A 13929-nucleotide genomic window follows, 5' to 3' on the forward strand; every position below is an offset into this window, starting at 1 on the left:
CACGTCTTAGAAAATTGTCCATATATTACTTAGGTCGTGGTCGCTCCATTTCTTGTGTTGATAGGCGATCTTTATCATAAGTTATTATATTTTGAAGTTAGTATGTAGAACATACCATCTATATCATTTAAATGATAATATTTGATTCGTAAGGTTCAAATTTTAAAATTTATATTCCAATCAAATTATATCATATAAACACTTTACTCGTTGTGCTTTACACACTAGCTTGAAAATATAATTTTTCCTCTATCATATATGTTGCACGGATGCTAACAACACTTATTACACTTAACTATAAGGTAGCTACAATATTTATATAGTTTGGTTTTGTCATTGGAATTTTGGTCATAATTTCCGCTTTCTTGAGGTCTCTTAGAGTAATCCTAATGGCTCTTGTAAAATACATTTTTTTTTTTAAATATAAAGAAAAATGGCCAAAAGTCCCTTTTATTGAATCATCTATTCTATTTTATATTCAGCTATGGTAAATCCTCTACATGTAGAGGTTACTGTTCATTCATCTAAACAATTTGTTATTATTTCTCTCTCATTTCATCATCTTTCCTTTTTACCTTATTTTCATTTTAATTTTTAACCCTTTTATCACTTTTGCACAGGCACCACTCTCTTATCTCTAATTCACTCTCTAGCACTCCGTTTATAGTCCCTTCGACTTTTATGCATGCAGAAGTTTTGATATTGTTAATAATAAAGGCATATATTTATTTTTTATCATTTTTTGAAGTAATTTAAAATATTACATCATATATAAAGAAATATTACAAATATCAAAATATATGATGTATAGAGAAATATTTGAAATATATGATGTGTAGAGAATATAATATTTGAAATAAATAAAAAAGATTAAGAAATATAATATTTAAATAATATAAAGAAAAAATAGATAAGCTAATATATGATGTATTATAAAAGTCAATATGTAAAATAGAAAAAATAAATTTTGGTGATATATTTTAAATGATAAGATAAAAAAGTCATTGAGAGTGCTCTTACGTTCAAAGTTTACAATGCCATACTAGTAGGGAGGGAAGTCAAAGTCTTAGTGATATGGGCCTAGTTACCGGGCCTTATGGAGTGAAGAATTTCTTCTACTGTTAGTAGTAAAAGAGTAATATTAAATATAGTTTTTAAGTATAGAAGTCCGACACACTTCTTTTGAAAAAAAGTAAAGTTTATCATTAAAAAAATATTTTTTTTTTTCATATGGATCTTAAATTTACTTACTTTTTTTAAAAGAAGTGTACGAGACTTGCATACCCTCTAATTATAAATATAAGTTCTCTTGGTAAAAACTTAACATGCCAAAAGAAGACATGGTATGATCTCTAAATTAGGATTGTATAAATAAATTATAGAAGTATATTTTTGTTTTTCACAAACATTTCAATATATGATTTCTCACTTCGTAAATATTTGTTTTTTTTCCTAATATTGTCGTTGAAGAATGTGATTGTTTGATAATTCCTAAACTTCAAAATATCTTGTTTTGCACGCCAAGGACTCTCTATATGTAGATTAATCCTACATAAATTTTCAATTGTGTAGAAAAATAAAAATATATAAAACTCTCCTCTCATCATTTATAAAGTAATCATCTTAGACTTTTTAATTAGAAGCATGAAATCACTATGGCGACTTTAACAACCTCTTAACGTGACAAAAAAAAAACAACAAAATGGATATGGATGTGACTTACAATCCAATAAAATTTAAAACTGGCATTTTTTATAGAATAATGCTACTCAGCCCTACGCATCTTACGCTATTGAGCTCATTTTACTGCTTAACGCGAGAGGAACAAATGAATAGGGCTAGCTCCGGAGATTTATTTCTCTACAGACTGGGGCGGATCAGTTCAATTGCATATTTTATCTTGAAGATTCTCAAGGTCGTTTTTGGAACAAATTGCTCCTAAAAATCGTGGGTACCTGTGAGGAGGTAAAATACATCGGGCCCAAAATGGTTCTCAAGGCCTAGCCCATCAAAAGGCTATCACTAGGAGACAAAATAAGAGAGAGGGAGAGGGGACGAGGGGGTGAGGGTGTCAGGATAAAGTAGGAAATGGAGAGATGATCAGACATGCAAAATAGACATCCCTCACCACTATTAAGGCGCATGCGTGAAGAGGGTCAGATAAAAGCAAGCAACCAGATGACTCGAAATGGGGGTTCTTGGACTTCTTCTTCAACCTCTGGATAGAGAGCTCTAGAGAGAGCATCTTTTCCAATAAGTAGATCTACAACTCCCATTGTACAGTGAGAAATGAGAGGCTATGAGAGATTGTAAACAAATACATTATAGTGAAATCTCCCCCTCCCTAAAACTCTGTGGACGTAGGCATAGTGCTGAATCACATAAATATGTTTTGTCCATCTCTCCTTATTTTCTTTGAATTTAAATACTATTCACAGCCATTGACGTATGCACGGGCAACGTACACCCCCACTGGATCAGTGTCGGGGGCTCCACACCTCATTGATCAAGGCCCAACCCACTTTAGCGCGTTCGGGAATGGATTTTTCTCTCCTGCCAGGCTGCGCCGTTTTTGGGCATTAACAATATATGTCATACGGATGCTAACATCACTTACTACACTTAGGGCAAGTTTGAGGGGTGGGATGAGACACAAAATTCTTATTTCATCTCATCTCATCATTATACATTTTTCAAATCCCCATACAAAATATAATAAACAATTCAACTTTTTCAAATCTCAATACAATAATAATACTAAAACATAATATTTTAAACAATAAAACAAAACACAAAATTTTCATCTCTTCCCCCAAACTTGCCCTTAAGCAATAAGGTAGCTATAATATTTATATAGTTTTGTTTTGTCTTTGGAATTTTGGTAATAATTCCCGCTTTCTTGAGGTCTCTTAAGTTCAAAGTTTACAATGCCATACTAGTTAGAAGGGAAGTGAAAGTATTAGTGATATGGGTCTAGTTACCGGCAGGGGTGTAAATTGGTTTTGTTTGGGGGGTGATGGATCGAAATTTTTGGTCCATCATTTTTCTTGGACCGGACCGGACTGAACATCCCTAGGGATAAGACCGAACTGACCCAATTATGTTTTTATTCTTTATTCTTATTTTTTTAAAATAAATCAATAAAAATTATTTAAAATACTAAATTAAAATTTAGTGAATTATTAATGTGGATTATGTAACTAACTCAATAAAAAATTATTTTATATGGTCTATGATAATAAATTAGATGAAAATTACATTCATAACTTATATAATTACTATATAATTAGTTAATTAATATTATACATTAGTTAATTGACAGAATATTAATTAGTTAATAAAATGTTTAAAAATTTATATTTTTAATGGTGATAAGTTAGATGAAAATTACATAATTAATTATACAATTATTATATAAATAATATAAATAATATATACATATTTTAAATTCGGTTGATCTGGTCCAATCCGGGGTGGGAAACCCCTAGACTGGGATTGGACCGAAAAGTCTCGGTCTTCTATTTCATGGACCGAGACCGACCGGTCTAGGTCCTAGGTCGGTCCGGTCCAGTTGGTTTCTCTGGTCCGAACCGACCAATTTTCACCCCTAATTACCGGGCTCTTGTGGAGAGAAGGCTTTATTCTACTATTAGTAGTAAATGAGTAATGTTAAATACAATTTTAGAGTATAAAAGTCTTGCACACTTTTTTTTGAAAAAAAGTGAAGTTCATCATAAAAAAAAAATTCATATGGATCACAGATTTACATACTTTTTTTAAAAGGAGTGTACGAGACTTGCATACTCTATAATTATGAATATAATTTCTTTTGGTAAAAACTTAACATGTCAAAAGAAGACATGTTATGATTTCTAAATTAGGATTTTATAAATAAGTTATAGAAGTATATATTTTTTTTCACAAACATTTCAATATATGATTTTTCACTTCGTAAAGATTTGTTTTTTTTTCCTAATATTGTAGTTGAAGAATGTTATTGTTTGATAATTCCTAAACTTCAAAATATCTTGTTTTTGCACGCCAAGGACTCTCTATATGTAGATTAATCCTACATAAATTTCCCATTGTGTCGAAAAATAAAAATTTATAACTTCCGCTCTCTCTCTCTCTCTCTCTCTAATCATTTATAAAGTAATTATCTTAGACTTTTTAATTAGAAGCCTGAAATCACTATGACGACTTTAACAACCTCTTAACATGACAAAAAAACAACAAATTGGATATGGATGTGACTAACAATCCAATAAAATTTTAAAACGGTATATTATATAGAATAATGTTATTTTATCTTATCATTTTAATTGTTTATATATTTATTTTTATTTTTAATTTTTTTATTTACTAATTAAAAAAATAATTATCAGTGTATTATTTTTTTTTTATTTTTTAAAAATGTTAAAAGAATATAAAATAAAAAAATAAAATACATAAAATAGATAAATTTTACCTACACGGCACACCAACGATCACTAAAGCGGCAGCCTAACATTACTCTATTTTATACGTTCACTCTAGATTTTAGAGTCCATAAAAATTTGAAACAAAAACTCCGCTCGAGTACAATAATTTAGACCTCGAACAAGAATTTCTCCATTAGACAACTTTTACAATCCCCCCCGCCGCCGCCGCCGCCCCCCCGGCCCAAAATACTGTAGGCAGATCAAACATGACGTTGCACAAAGAAATTGAAACAGAAATTTCAGCAGAGGACAGATAAAAGGGAAAGCAAGCGAGTTCTGTCAACTAGCTTGCAGCAAAGTACGACCGACACAACTATGGTATTAATAACAAGTGCAAAATTTTCAATGTTGTTTTGCTCGAGACCCCACGAAGAGGTGTAGCATAAATCTCGATCCATTCTGTCTAAAAAGTAAAAGCTTCATAATTCACATAACACAGAGCTTCAGAACTTGGGCAGTAGTCTGGTTGGACAGCCGTGGCGGTGGCGTAGCTTCCTGGTAACTCTCTCTCCCCTACCCCTTCACTTTCCCCATAAGATATATATATGTTATTGCAGAGAACTGGGTTTCTTATAAAATATTAAAAAGCCAAGTCAAATTTGCATATGCATCTCTGGATTAGACAGCCAAGGAAAAGAGGTTTTAAATAACAAAAACTGCTGGAACTCAGATGTGACCAACCAACCGTGGTGATTTCTGGGGACAAGGAGTGGGCAAAAAATAACGGCTCTGATTGATGGGTTTAGTGAACTGGTCGTCCTATACCCAACAAAGGAACGGTGAGGATTGATTTCTGGGTTTGACCAAAATGTGGTCCCAATTTGTTAGAAGGCGAGAAGGTTGCTGATATATTGACTAGCTGAGCTTCATTGCCCCTTTTCATTCCTTTCTCCTATTTCTTTCTTTCTCGCTCTCTGTCAGAAGCATGGAGCAGCCAATTCACAGGACGTGAAGAGCATCCAAACAATCTTGAATTAGGTGTGTGTTTCAGTCTATCTATTTCTTTTCCTTTGAGTTACTTCTCTTTCTAGGGTTCATTGAAGAAGCATAACTTTTTTATACATGGTAAAATCTTGAGGTTCCAAATTTAGCTGACTCTTTGTTTGTAATTACGAGTATTTACTACATATTGAGATCTTTGATTTCCGTTCACTTCAACGTATTCTAAAAGTTTTATTTTATTTTATTTTATTTATATATATATGATTTTTTTTTTCATTGTTTTCCCTTTGGAATTTTGATAACATATTAGAAAAGAGATTTGGAAGGTAGTTTGGCCCAACTGATTTCAGCTTTCGCCATTTGGGAATTAGGTTTTGGATCTTAATCAGCCTGTAGATGGAAGAAAGAGGAAAGCTTCCTCCGTTTAAAGTCTACTAAAAAGATGTACTTTGAGCTATTCAAGGAGATTTCGGATGTAAGTTATAATTATCAGAATGGAAAAACGTTAGATGCATCGAGTGACATTGAATTTTGTGATGAGGTTGACTTTCAGTGGGAAAAGGGGAACTTGTATTTGTTTGGGATTCTGGGTCAATAATGATGATTTCATCACTGAATTTGTGCATGAAGGTTAGATCCTTGTTATCCTATCATTAATACGGAGGAAACATAAATATTTTGAAACAAAGGGGTAGTTAGGGAAATTCTTATCCAAAGTAATTGAGATTTGGGGTCTTAACAGCATGATTCCTGTGTTGTTATAGTGTCTTGTTTGAACTATATGATAGCAGCAAGCAACAGTGCTTATCTTTTGAATTTGATCACTGCAATATTCATAAAAAAAATAAAAATAAATGATCACTACAGTTAAGCTCTTTTGTACATTTCCAGTTTTGATTGGCGTTGGATCTTGATACGTGCAATTAGAATCGGGCATGGATCACAAAGAAAACATGTGGACGAAGTCTTTTTCCTCTGGAAATGAATTACTGAAGAATATCTCCACAGGTCAACCATCTTTTCCCAACTTCGATTCCCAGCAATCTCAGGAGAAATGGGAGGATCCCTCCATGTTAGATTACAGCACCAGGATTGAACCACCTATCAAAGAGTTCAAGCAACATTCTGAAGCCCAATCTTCACTTCCTTGCAACCCCAATAATCAAGTTAAGCTTCCAGTCCAAGAAGATGGTCAGATGAATGGATCACTCCAATCAAGTAAAATCCAAGACTGGGACCCAAGAGCAATGCTAAACAATCTCTCCTTCCTAGAACAAAAGATCCATCAGCTTCAGGATTTAGTCCACTTGATTGTTGGTAGAAGAGGCCAAGTATTTGAGCGGCCAGATGAACTTGCTGCTCAGCAACAGCAGCTCATCACCGCTGATCTTACTTCAATTATTGTTCAATTGATCTCTACTGCAGGAAGCCTTCTCCCATCTGTGAAGCATAATACCCTTTCCAGTACCACTACTGTCGGACAGCTAGGTGGGGTTTACTTGCCTTCCATGGTGGACCTGAATGGTGGCTTTCAGGTGCAGGACAATGGTGAAAGCAAAGTTTCTGATCAGTCAAACCCGATTGATTTAGCTGGTAATATTGGGAATGAACAAATTTATCATATTGAAGAACATGAATCAAAAGATGAAGAAGATGCCGATGAAGGAGAGAACCTTCCACCTGGTTCGTATGAGATCTTACAGTTAGAAAAAGAAGAAATCCTTGCACCTCACACCCACTTCTGTACGATATGTGGGAAGGGATTCAAGCGGGATGCAAATTTACGAATGCACATGAGAGGTCATGGGGATGAGTACAAAACCCCAGCAGCCCTTGCAAAACCTAACAAGGAGTCTAGCTCTGAACCAATTCTTCTCAAGAGGTATTCCTGCCCATATGCAGGCTGCAAGCGGAACAAGGATCACAAAAAGTTTCAACCTCTCAAGACTATTTTATGTGTCAAAAACCATTATAAACGAACACATTGTGACAAAAGCTATACTTGCAGCAGATGCAATGCCAAGAAATTTTCAGTTATTGCAGATCTCAAGACTCATGAAAAGCATTGCGGTAAGGATAAGTGGCTTTGCTCCTGTGGTACAACATTTTCAAGAAAAGATAAGCTTTTTGGACACATTGCTCTTTTCCAAGGCCACACTCCTGCCATTTCCATTGATGAAATTAAAGGCCAATCTGGACCCCCTGATCGAGGGGAAGGCAATGAATCAATAAATAAGGTCAGAAGTATAAATTTCAATTTCAGTTCGGGTGCTCCTAGTAGGAGTGAAGTACAAAACGCTGTGGATGTGAAGGCAGGTATTGAGGATCCGGCCAGTTATTTCTCGCCATTGAACTTTGACACATGTAATTTTGGTGGGTTTCATGAGTTCCCTCGACCCCCATTTGAAGATTCAGAGAGTTCATTCTCCTTTTTTATACCCGGGTCTTCTTCTAATTACACTGTACCTGGGTCTTGTAATTACACTAAAAAAACTGGGGGGGAGTCAAGTTCTAATAATCTTGAGTGATGATGATGATGAAGAAGAAGAAGTTTTAACCTGTAATATTTGTAAGGTGAAGTGTGACCCGATGGACCGTTTAATTTCTTTAGATTAATATATCCATTTTCTTTAACAGCTTGTGTCTTTTGTATATGTGGAGGCTATTGCTTTTTACAGGTTGCAACTTCTTTGTGTATTCTGAGGCTATTGGCTTGTTAGGAATTCTCAAACTAATACAAGTCTGGCTTTGTTGGAAGATGGAAAAAATGAGATTGACGTTCTGCACTCCTTAAAGACAAATGGCATAGAGAGCGATGAACTCGTCAGACAGCTGCCAGCCATTCCTTTGATGTGGTCTTCTTGTTGGCTGTTTTTCCCAGTGATTTAAATTTCGTACCGTACCGGCTGATACGGCCGAAATTTTTCGTTTCGGCTGTCTGGCCGGTACAGGTACTATATCTGTCCCGTACCGGCTAAAATGCCGGTCGTACCGGCCGGTACTGGCCATTTCGGACTAAATTTCTGCCTGAACCGGCCGATATTTCGGCCTGTGTGTGTGTGTTTTTTTTTTCGTTTTTTCAAACTACAAACTTATTTTTTAACCCCTAATTCAGCCTAGACTATTTATAATTTATATATATATGTATTTATATATAATTTATTTATATATAGAATATTATTTTGAAATATAATTTATATATATATTTATATATATAATTTATTTATATATCGATTATCCCAAAACGTTATCTCGAAACGTATTCTGAAACGGTACCGGTACTGAAATATTTCGTTCCAGTGCCTTGACCGGTACGATGTCCGGTACGGTATTCAAAACATTAGTTTTTCCTACTTGAAGTGTAGTGGTTACCTGCATATATGCATGCGTGTGCGTGTGGTGTTTGTCCTTACCCGATCATATACCCAAGCACACACCTAACTAAGAACCAATGTTTTGAATAACGTATCGGATGTCGTACTGATCAAAGTGTTGGAACGAAATATTTTGGTATCGGTATCGTTTTGTATACCGTTTCGAAATAGTCGATATATGAATAAATTATATATATAAATTATATTTTAAAATAATAATCTATATATGAATAAATTATATATAAGTACATATAGATATATAAATTATAAATATCTAGTCTGAATTAGAGGTAAAAAAATAAGCTTGTAGTTTGAAAAAATAAAAAAAAAGGCCAAAATATAGGCCGGTACAGATCGAAATATAAGCCGGTAGGATCGGTATTTGAACCGGTACGAAAAGTATATAATACCTGTACCGGCTCAGTGGTTGGTACGGAAAATTTTGACTGTACCGTTAGGTATGGTACAAGATTAAAAACACTGAGACACGCTTTGAAGTAAGAGCTCTGCTACAGTCACCGAAAAAGTGACCCGAAGATGTGTCCCGAATGTGTGTTTTATTTTTTATGTTTTTTTTCTTTTTATGTATTTTTTTAATCATCACAAATATTTATAAAAAAATAAAAAATTTACAATATCATTAAAAAACACTTCTTTAATTATTAAATATAAAAGAAAAGAAAAAGAATTTGGAATACAATTTCGAGAACCAAAGCATTTCTCTTGAAGTAATAGCACATGGAATATAAACATTAATAAATGCTCACTCCTCTGTTACAGTCTAAGGACCAATTTTCCAAAATATAAGACATGGTTGTACCCATTTTTGAGTCACAAACCTGCAGAAGTTATAATTTCATCACTCTCCAATGGAATATTATTCTTCAGACAGCTTTTGTTTATCCGTTTACTTTTGTTTTTGAGAAATGTTTTAATTACAAAAAATTTTATAATAGTAAATTTATAAATTGACATAATTTGATATAGTGTAAAGTTATTTTTATTGTAAATAAGATCTAATGTATCATATAAAATTATGTTAATTTGTGAGTTTATTTTTAAGATATCTCTTTGTGGCTATAGCACTTCTCTTTATTTTTTCACCCCAGGTTTTGGTAGTGCTTGACACATTTTAAGACTCTTTCAAACCTTCAAATTTTCAACAATCAACAATAAGTGCATGTTTGGGATTGTGATGGGCAATTTAGCTTTTAGCTTAAGCTTATAGTTGTAGAGCTAAGTAATAAGTGTTACTATTAAAAAGTTATTTTACTAATCAGGAACTATATGTCTAAAGCAATTTCAAATGTGTTACATTTGCTTAAAAATAAATTTAAAACGTATTTTTTGAAGTATAAATGGCATAAAATTTGATCTTTTAAAGATCATGACCATATTTTTAGTACATTTTATAATAAAAAATAACAAAATTAATTCTAATAGAATTTTCAGTATGTATAATAAGAAAAAAAAATCATTTCAACGATGCATAGTGAAATAACAATACAATTATGCATAAGATAAGGGCAAAGTTATAATTATTTAAAAGTTATATGAGTATTTTTGCTGATTGACAATTTTTTTTAAAAGTGTAACTATGTTCTATAATATCCAAAACATTACGTGCTTATAATTTTTTTGGTATTAAAAAACATTCCCTAAATCTTATTGCCTTTCATCTCACAGGAAAGATTAAACTTTGCCTTATTTGTATTCAAAACCTACCTCAACTCATCTCAATTTATTTCATTTCATAATTACAATTTTTCTAAATTTTCATACAAAATATAATAAACATTTCAACTTTTTCAAATTCTAAAATAATTTTTTCAAAATTTCACACAAAATATAATAACTAATTTTACTTTTATTTTACTATTTATAAACAATCTCAACTCATTCCTGAATTCTAATCACTTTAAAGCTTTATAAGTTGTGGATAGCTAAGCTAGATGCCATATGCTTGAAGAATATCCACTACAAGACAGACGCATGACTGGAAAGGTCTTTGTCCACGACCCTCTAAAGTCAGTCTAAAGTCCATATCGTCCATGAGCTCTTACTTCGGTTATCCAATATCTGTATATGTCCAAAATCCATATGCAACCAAGCTTCTAGCCCTCATTGTAGTAACATTAATGTTTTGGAAACTGGGCCAAGCCCAACAAGAACGCAAGCCCAAAAAGTGAAGGGAAAAGATCGACTGTTATAGATAAAATCATTAGGATAAATGACTAAATCAGATTTTTTATTTGCTCTTATACTATGACTATAATAACACCATATCTCCTGGTTTTATAGTCATAGTATAATACTAATAGTCTAAGTCGAATCTATGTTCAGATTTTAATCTATGATCTAATACATGTCAAACCATATGAGAGTAACCCAAAAGCCATTCAGCCATCACTTTTGATGGTTTTCCTCTCCTTAATAAGTCGACCTAACACGCGGAATATTTGATTGAGTTGGAGTAAAATGTGAAGTATGGATTCAAACCTAAAACTTTTACTTTGATACTATGTTACGTCATCGCTTACTCGAAAAGTTTAAACTTGATGCAAAATTATAAATGTAATTAGTTAATTACATTTAAAACAAAAATAAACTCTTTCATCACATAGTTCACATGCTTGAAAGAAAAATATTTATCTCAGTATGTGCGAATCAAATCAACAAAAATCTTTGTAACGACTGACATAAATACAATAAAACCATTTATGATCTCTAAAAAAAATATCATGATTGGTATTAGGTATTGTATTACAGTCCAATTTGTTAATGTAAAATGACTGCATTGACATGTGATATTAAATTGTATTGTAACTTGTTCAGTATTAAGTGGTTGAAAAAAACAGATAAAATGACAAGACATTAAAATTAGCTCAAACTCGAACTAAGTTTCATACAGAATGTTCGCTCGATATTTATTATTCATGGTTTTTTTAGTCATGCTTTTTTCGAATCATCTCTTGTACTATGAAAAATTTTGAATCAAGCCCCTTTCTTAAATATTCCATCGAACTTAGTTAACGGAAAACACGTGGTAGTCCGTAACACTGCCTCGTGGAAAATACTATTATCTTATTTTAGAAGAATATGTTAAATTAAAAGACTTGTAATAATTTATTTTCAAGAAATATTATTAAAATAGGAAAAAAGCACTGGTTGGGAAGGGAGGTCTCCCCTCCTTACTGGCTACTTGGCCACCACTTGGTGGCTGTGCTCCGTAATGTTTAAGGGAAGTCACATCTAAACCTATACTTCAAAATAATTTAATCAATAATATAATTGAAGCTTTATTAAAATCATTATAAAGAGTAATAACTTCTCATCAAAATAATGTAGAATCTCATATACTTCCTATACTCATCACTTGGTATCGGGTATCATAATCTCCTCATTAAATTTCTAATGTCGTTGTTGGCCCTTTCCATCAAAGATCACACGACTTAAGTTTCATATTTCTGGTCGGAGTAGGCTTTGATATCATTTGTAACGCTCTTAGAAAGATCTAAATTGTATTTATATTTATATTTTAAAAAGACTAGTCAATAATATAATTAAAATTCTATTAAAATTATTATAAAGAAAAATAATTCATATATTTTAAAAAATGTGAGATTCTATACACCAGTTATATTGACTACTTATATGGGGTATCTTAGGTAATCTCGTGATGGCTAAGCCATGGACTCCAACGTGACGGTGGATGAGTGGTTGGAAGCAACCATATTGTAGTCCTGCGATAACAACGGAATCGAAGAAGAAGAGCATCAAATTCCTTAAAGCACAATCTTCAAGCTTAAAATAAACTTAATACCAGCTAGGCCACAATTGTTTAAAAAAAAAAATAATAATAATAATAATAATAATAATCAAGAAAAAAACATTGAAAAATTAATACCCTTTCATTTATTTACCAAAAAAGTGAAAAAAAAAAACAGCAAACAAAAAATTCAACAAACTTTAAATTTATAAAAAGAAAATTCTATACACTACACTATCATTCCACTATGTAAGATATGTCACATTTATTACTATTGGATAAGGAAGGTGGGCGCCACCACTACAGGCTGAGGGGACGCTAACTACTCAAGTTCCTAGAAAACGGCTAAAAGGAAGCGTGCGGAAGAGGTAACGATGACTCATACACTGAGGAAAGAAAGGTGGGTGCTGCTATAGCAGGCTGAGAAGCAACCAAAGTGACGGTTGTGAAAAAGCTATTGTGGGAATGCGTGCCAAAAGAGCAACCATGACTCTTCTTGCAAAGGGAGAGAGAGGGACTCGTCGACCCTGACTGAGAAGACACCGAAACATGAGTCAGAGCTCAACAATGCATTCATTATTTCCCTTAAGGTATTATGCCTCTTGATGGATTGACTTGCATGAGGCATGATGGGACAGCTTCTTGGGATGAAAGCAACAGAACTTTAAACTACCTAGTATAAAAGCTTAATCAATGTATGATCAAACTCACGGATTTTTAAGGCAAAGTAAACACTTCCTAAAAAAGAAAACTGACTTAAACATCGGAGGGTCCCCTGACCACCCTCGAGCTCCTTTCTTTATTTGTATGTTTGCATGTCCCTTGGTCAATGTTATGCAGAAAATACTTGCAAGTGTACAAAATCGTAACAAGTAGTAAAGTGTTTTAATGAAAAGGGATGTCGAACCCATATAGATTAATTTTTGTTATTGAGTATTGAAATTTACTAAATTAATTACTATTTAGATAATCGAAAAAATGGAAAGATTCTACTTTCTAAATTAAATTGAAATACTTAACAAAAATAAATTTAAGAATAAAAGAGCATAAAAATCTAAGATTGTAAATATAATAAGAATAGATTTAAAGCGTTTGATTTCACCTATCAAATCCCACACAATGTATTATTCCTTGTTATAGAATTCCAATTATCCCAAGTTGATGATAAAAATCCCTTAACTATTCAATATCTTCTCTCGAATAATATTAAAAATATCTCCGACTAATTACCCATCATATCTCTATGTGAATTTAACTGATTGAAGACTCATTAAGTTTTTTAAATTTTTCTTCAAAATCACATTAAACGCGATAAAATATCTCTACTTTTGCTCAACTAACAGTGTTTAATCCTAGAGCTCTT

General features: G+C 32.7%; 1 protein-coding gene across 4 annotated transcripts; it reads left to right on the forward strand.

Annotated features, from left to right (window-relative positions):
* Nucleotides 1-4599: 4599 nt before the first annotated feature.
* On the forward strand, nucleotides 4600-8059 carry LOC108994548 (protein SENSITIVE TO PROTON RHIZOTOXICITY 1). Of its 4 annotated transcripts, XM_018969792.2 has the most exons (4): nucleotides 4600-4979; nucleotides 5152-5459; nucleotides 5795-5898; nucleotides 6315-8059. In XM_018969792.2, the coding sequence occupies exon 4, from the start codon at nucleotides 6359-6361 to the stop codon at nucleotides 7949-7951; it is 1593 nt and encodes a 530-aa protein (XP_018825337.1). In that variant the 5' UTR covers nucleotides 4600-4979; nucleotides 5152-5459; nucleotides 5795-5898; nucleotides 6315-6358; the 3' UTR covers nucleotides 7952-8059. The 4 variants fall into 4 exon arrangements, with proteins under 4 accessions (XP_018825337.1, XP_018825336.1, XP_018825338.1 ...); XM_018969791.2 differs by having other exon boundaries at nucleotides 4600-5459; XM_018969793.2 differs by lacking the exon at nucleotides 5795-5898 and having other exon boundaries at nucleotides 4600-5459.
* Nucleotides 8060-13929: the final 5870 nt, after the last annotated feature.

The sequence above is a fragment of the Juglans regia genome, chromosome 6 (assembly GCF_001411555.2).
Source record: "Juglans regia cultivar Chandler chromosome 6, Walnut 2.0, whole genome shotgun sequence".
Lineage (NCBI taxonomy): Eukaryota > Viridiplantae > Streptophyta > Magnoliopsida > Fagales > Juglandaceae > Juglans > Juglans regia.

Excerpts from the sequence above, each read along its gene's own strand:
- LOC108994548 (XM_018969791.2), top strand. The coding sequence starts at position 6,359 with ATGGATCACAAAGAAAACATGTGGACGAAGTCTTTTTCCTCTGGAAAT.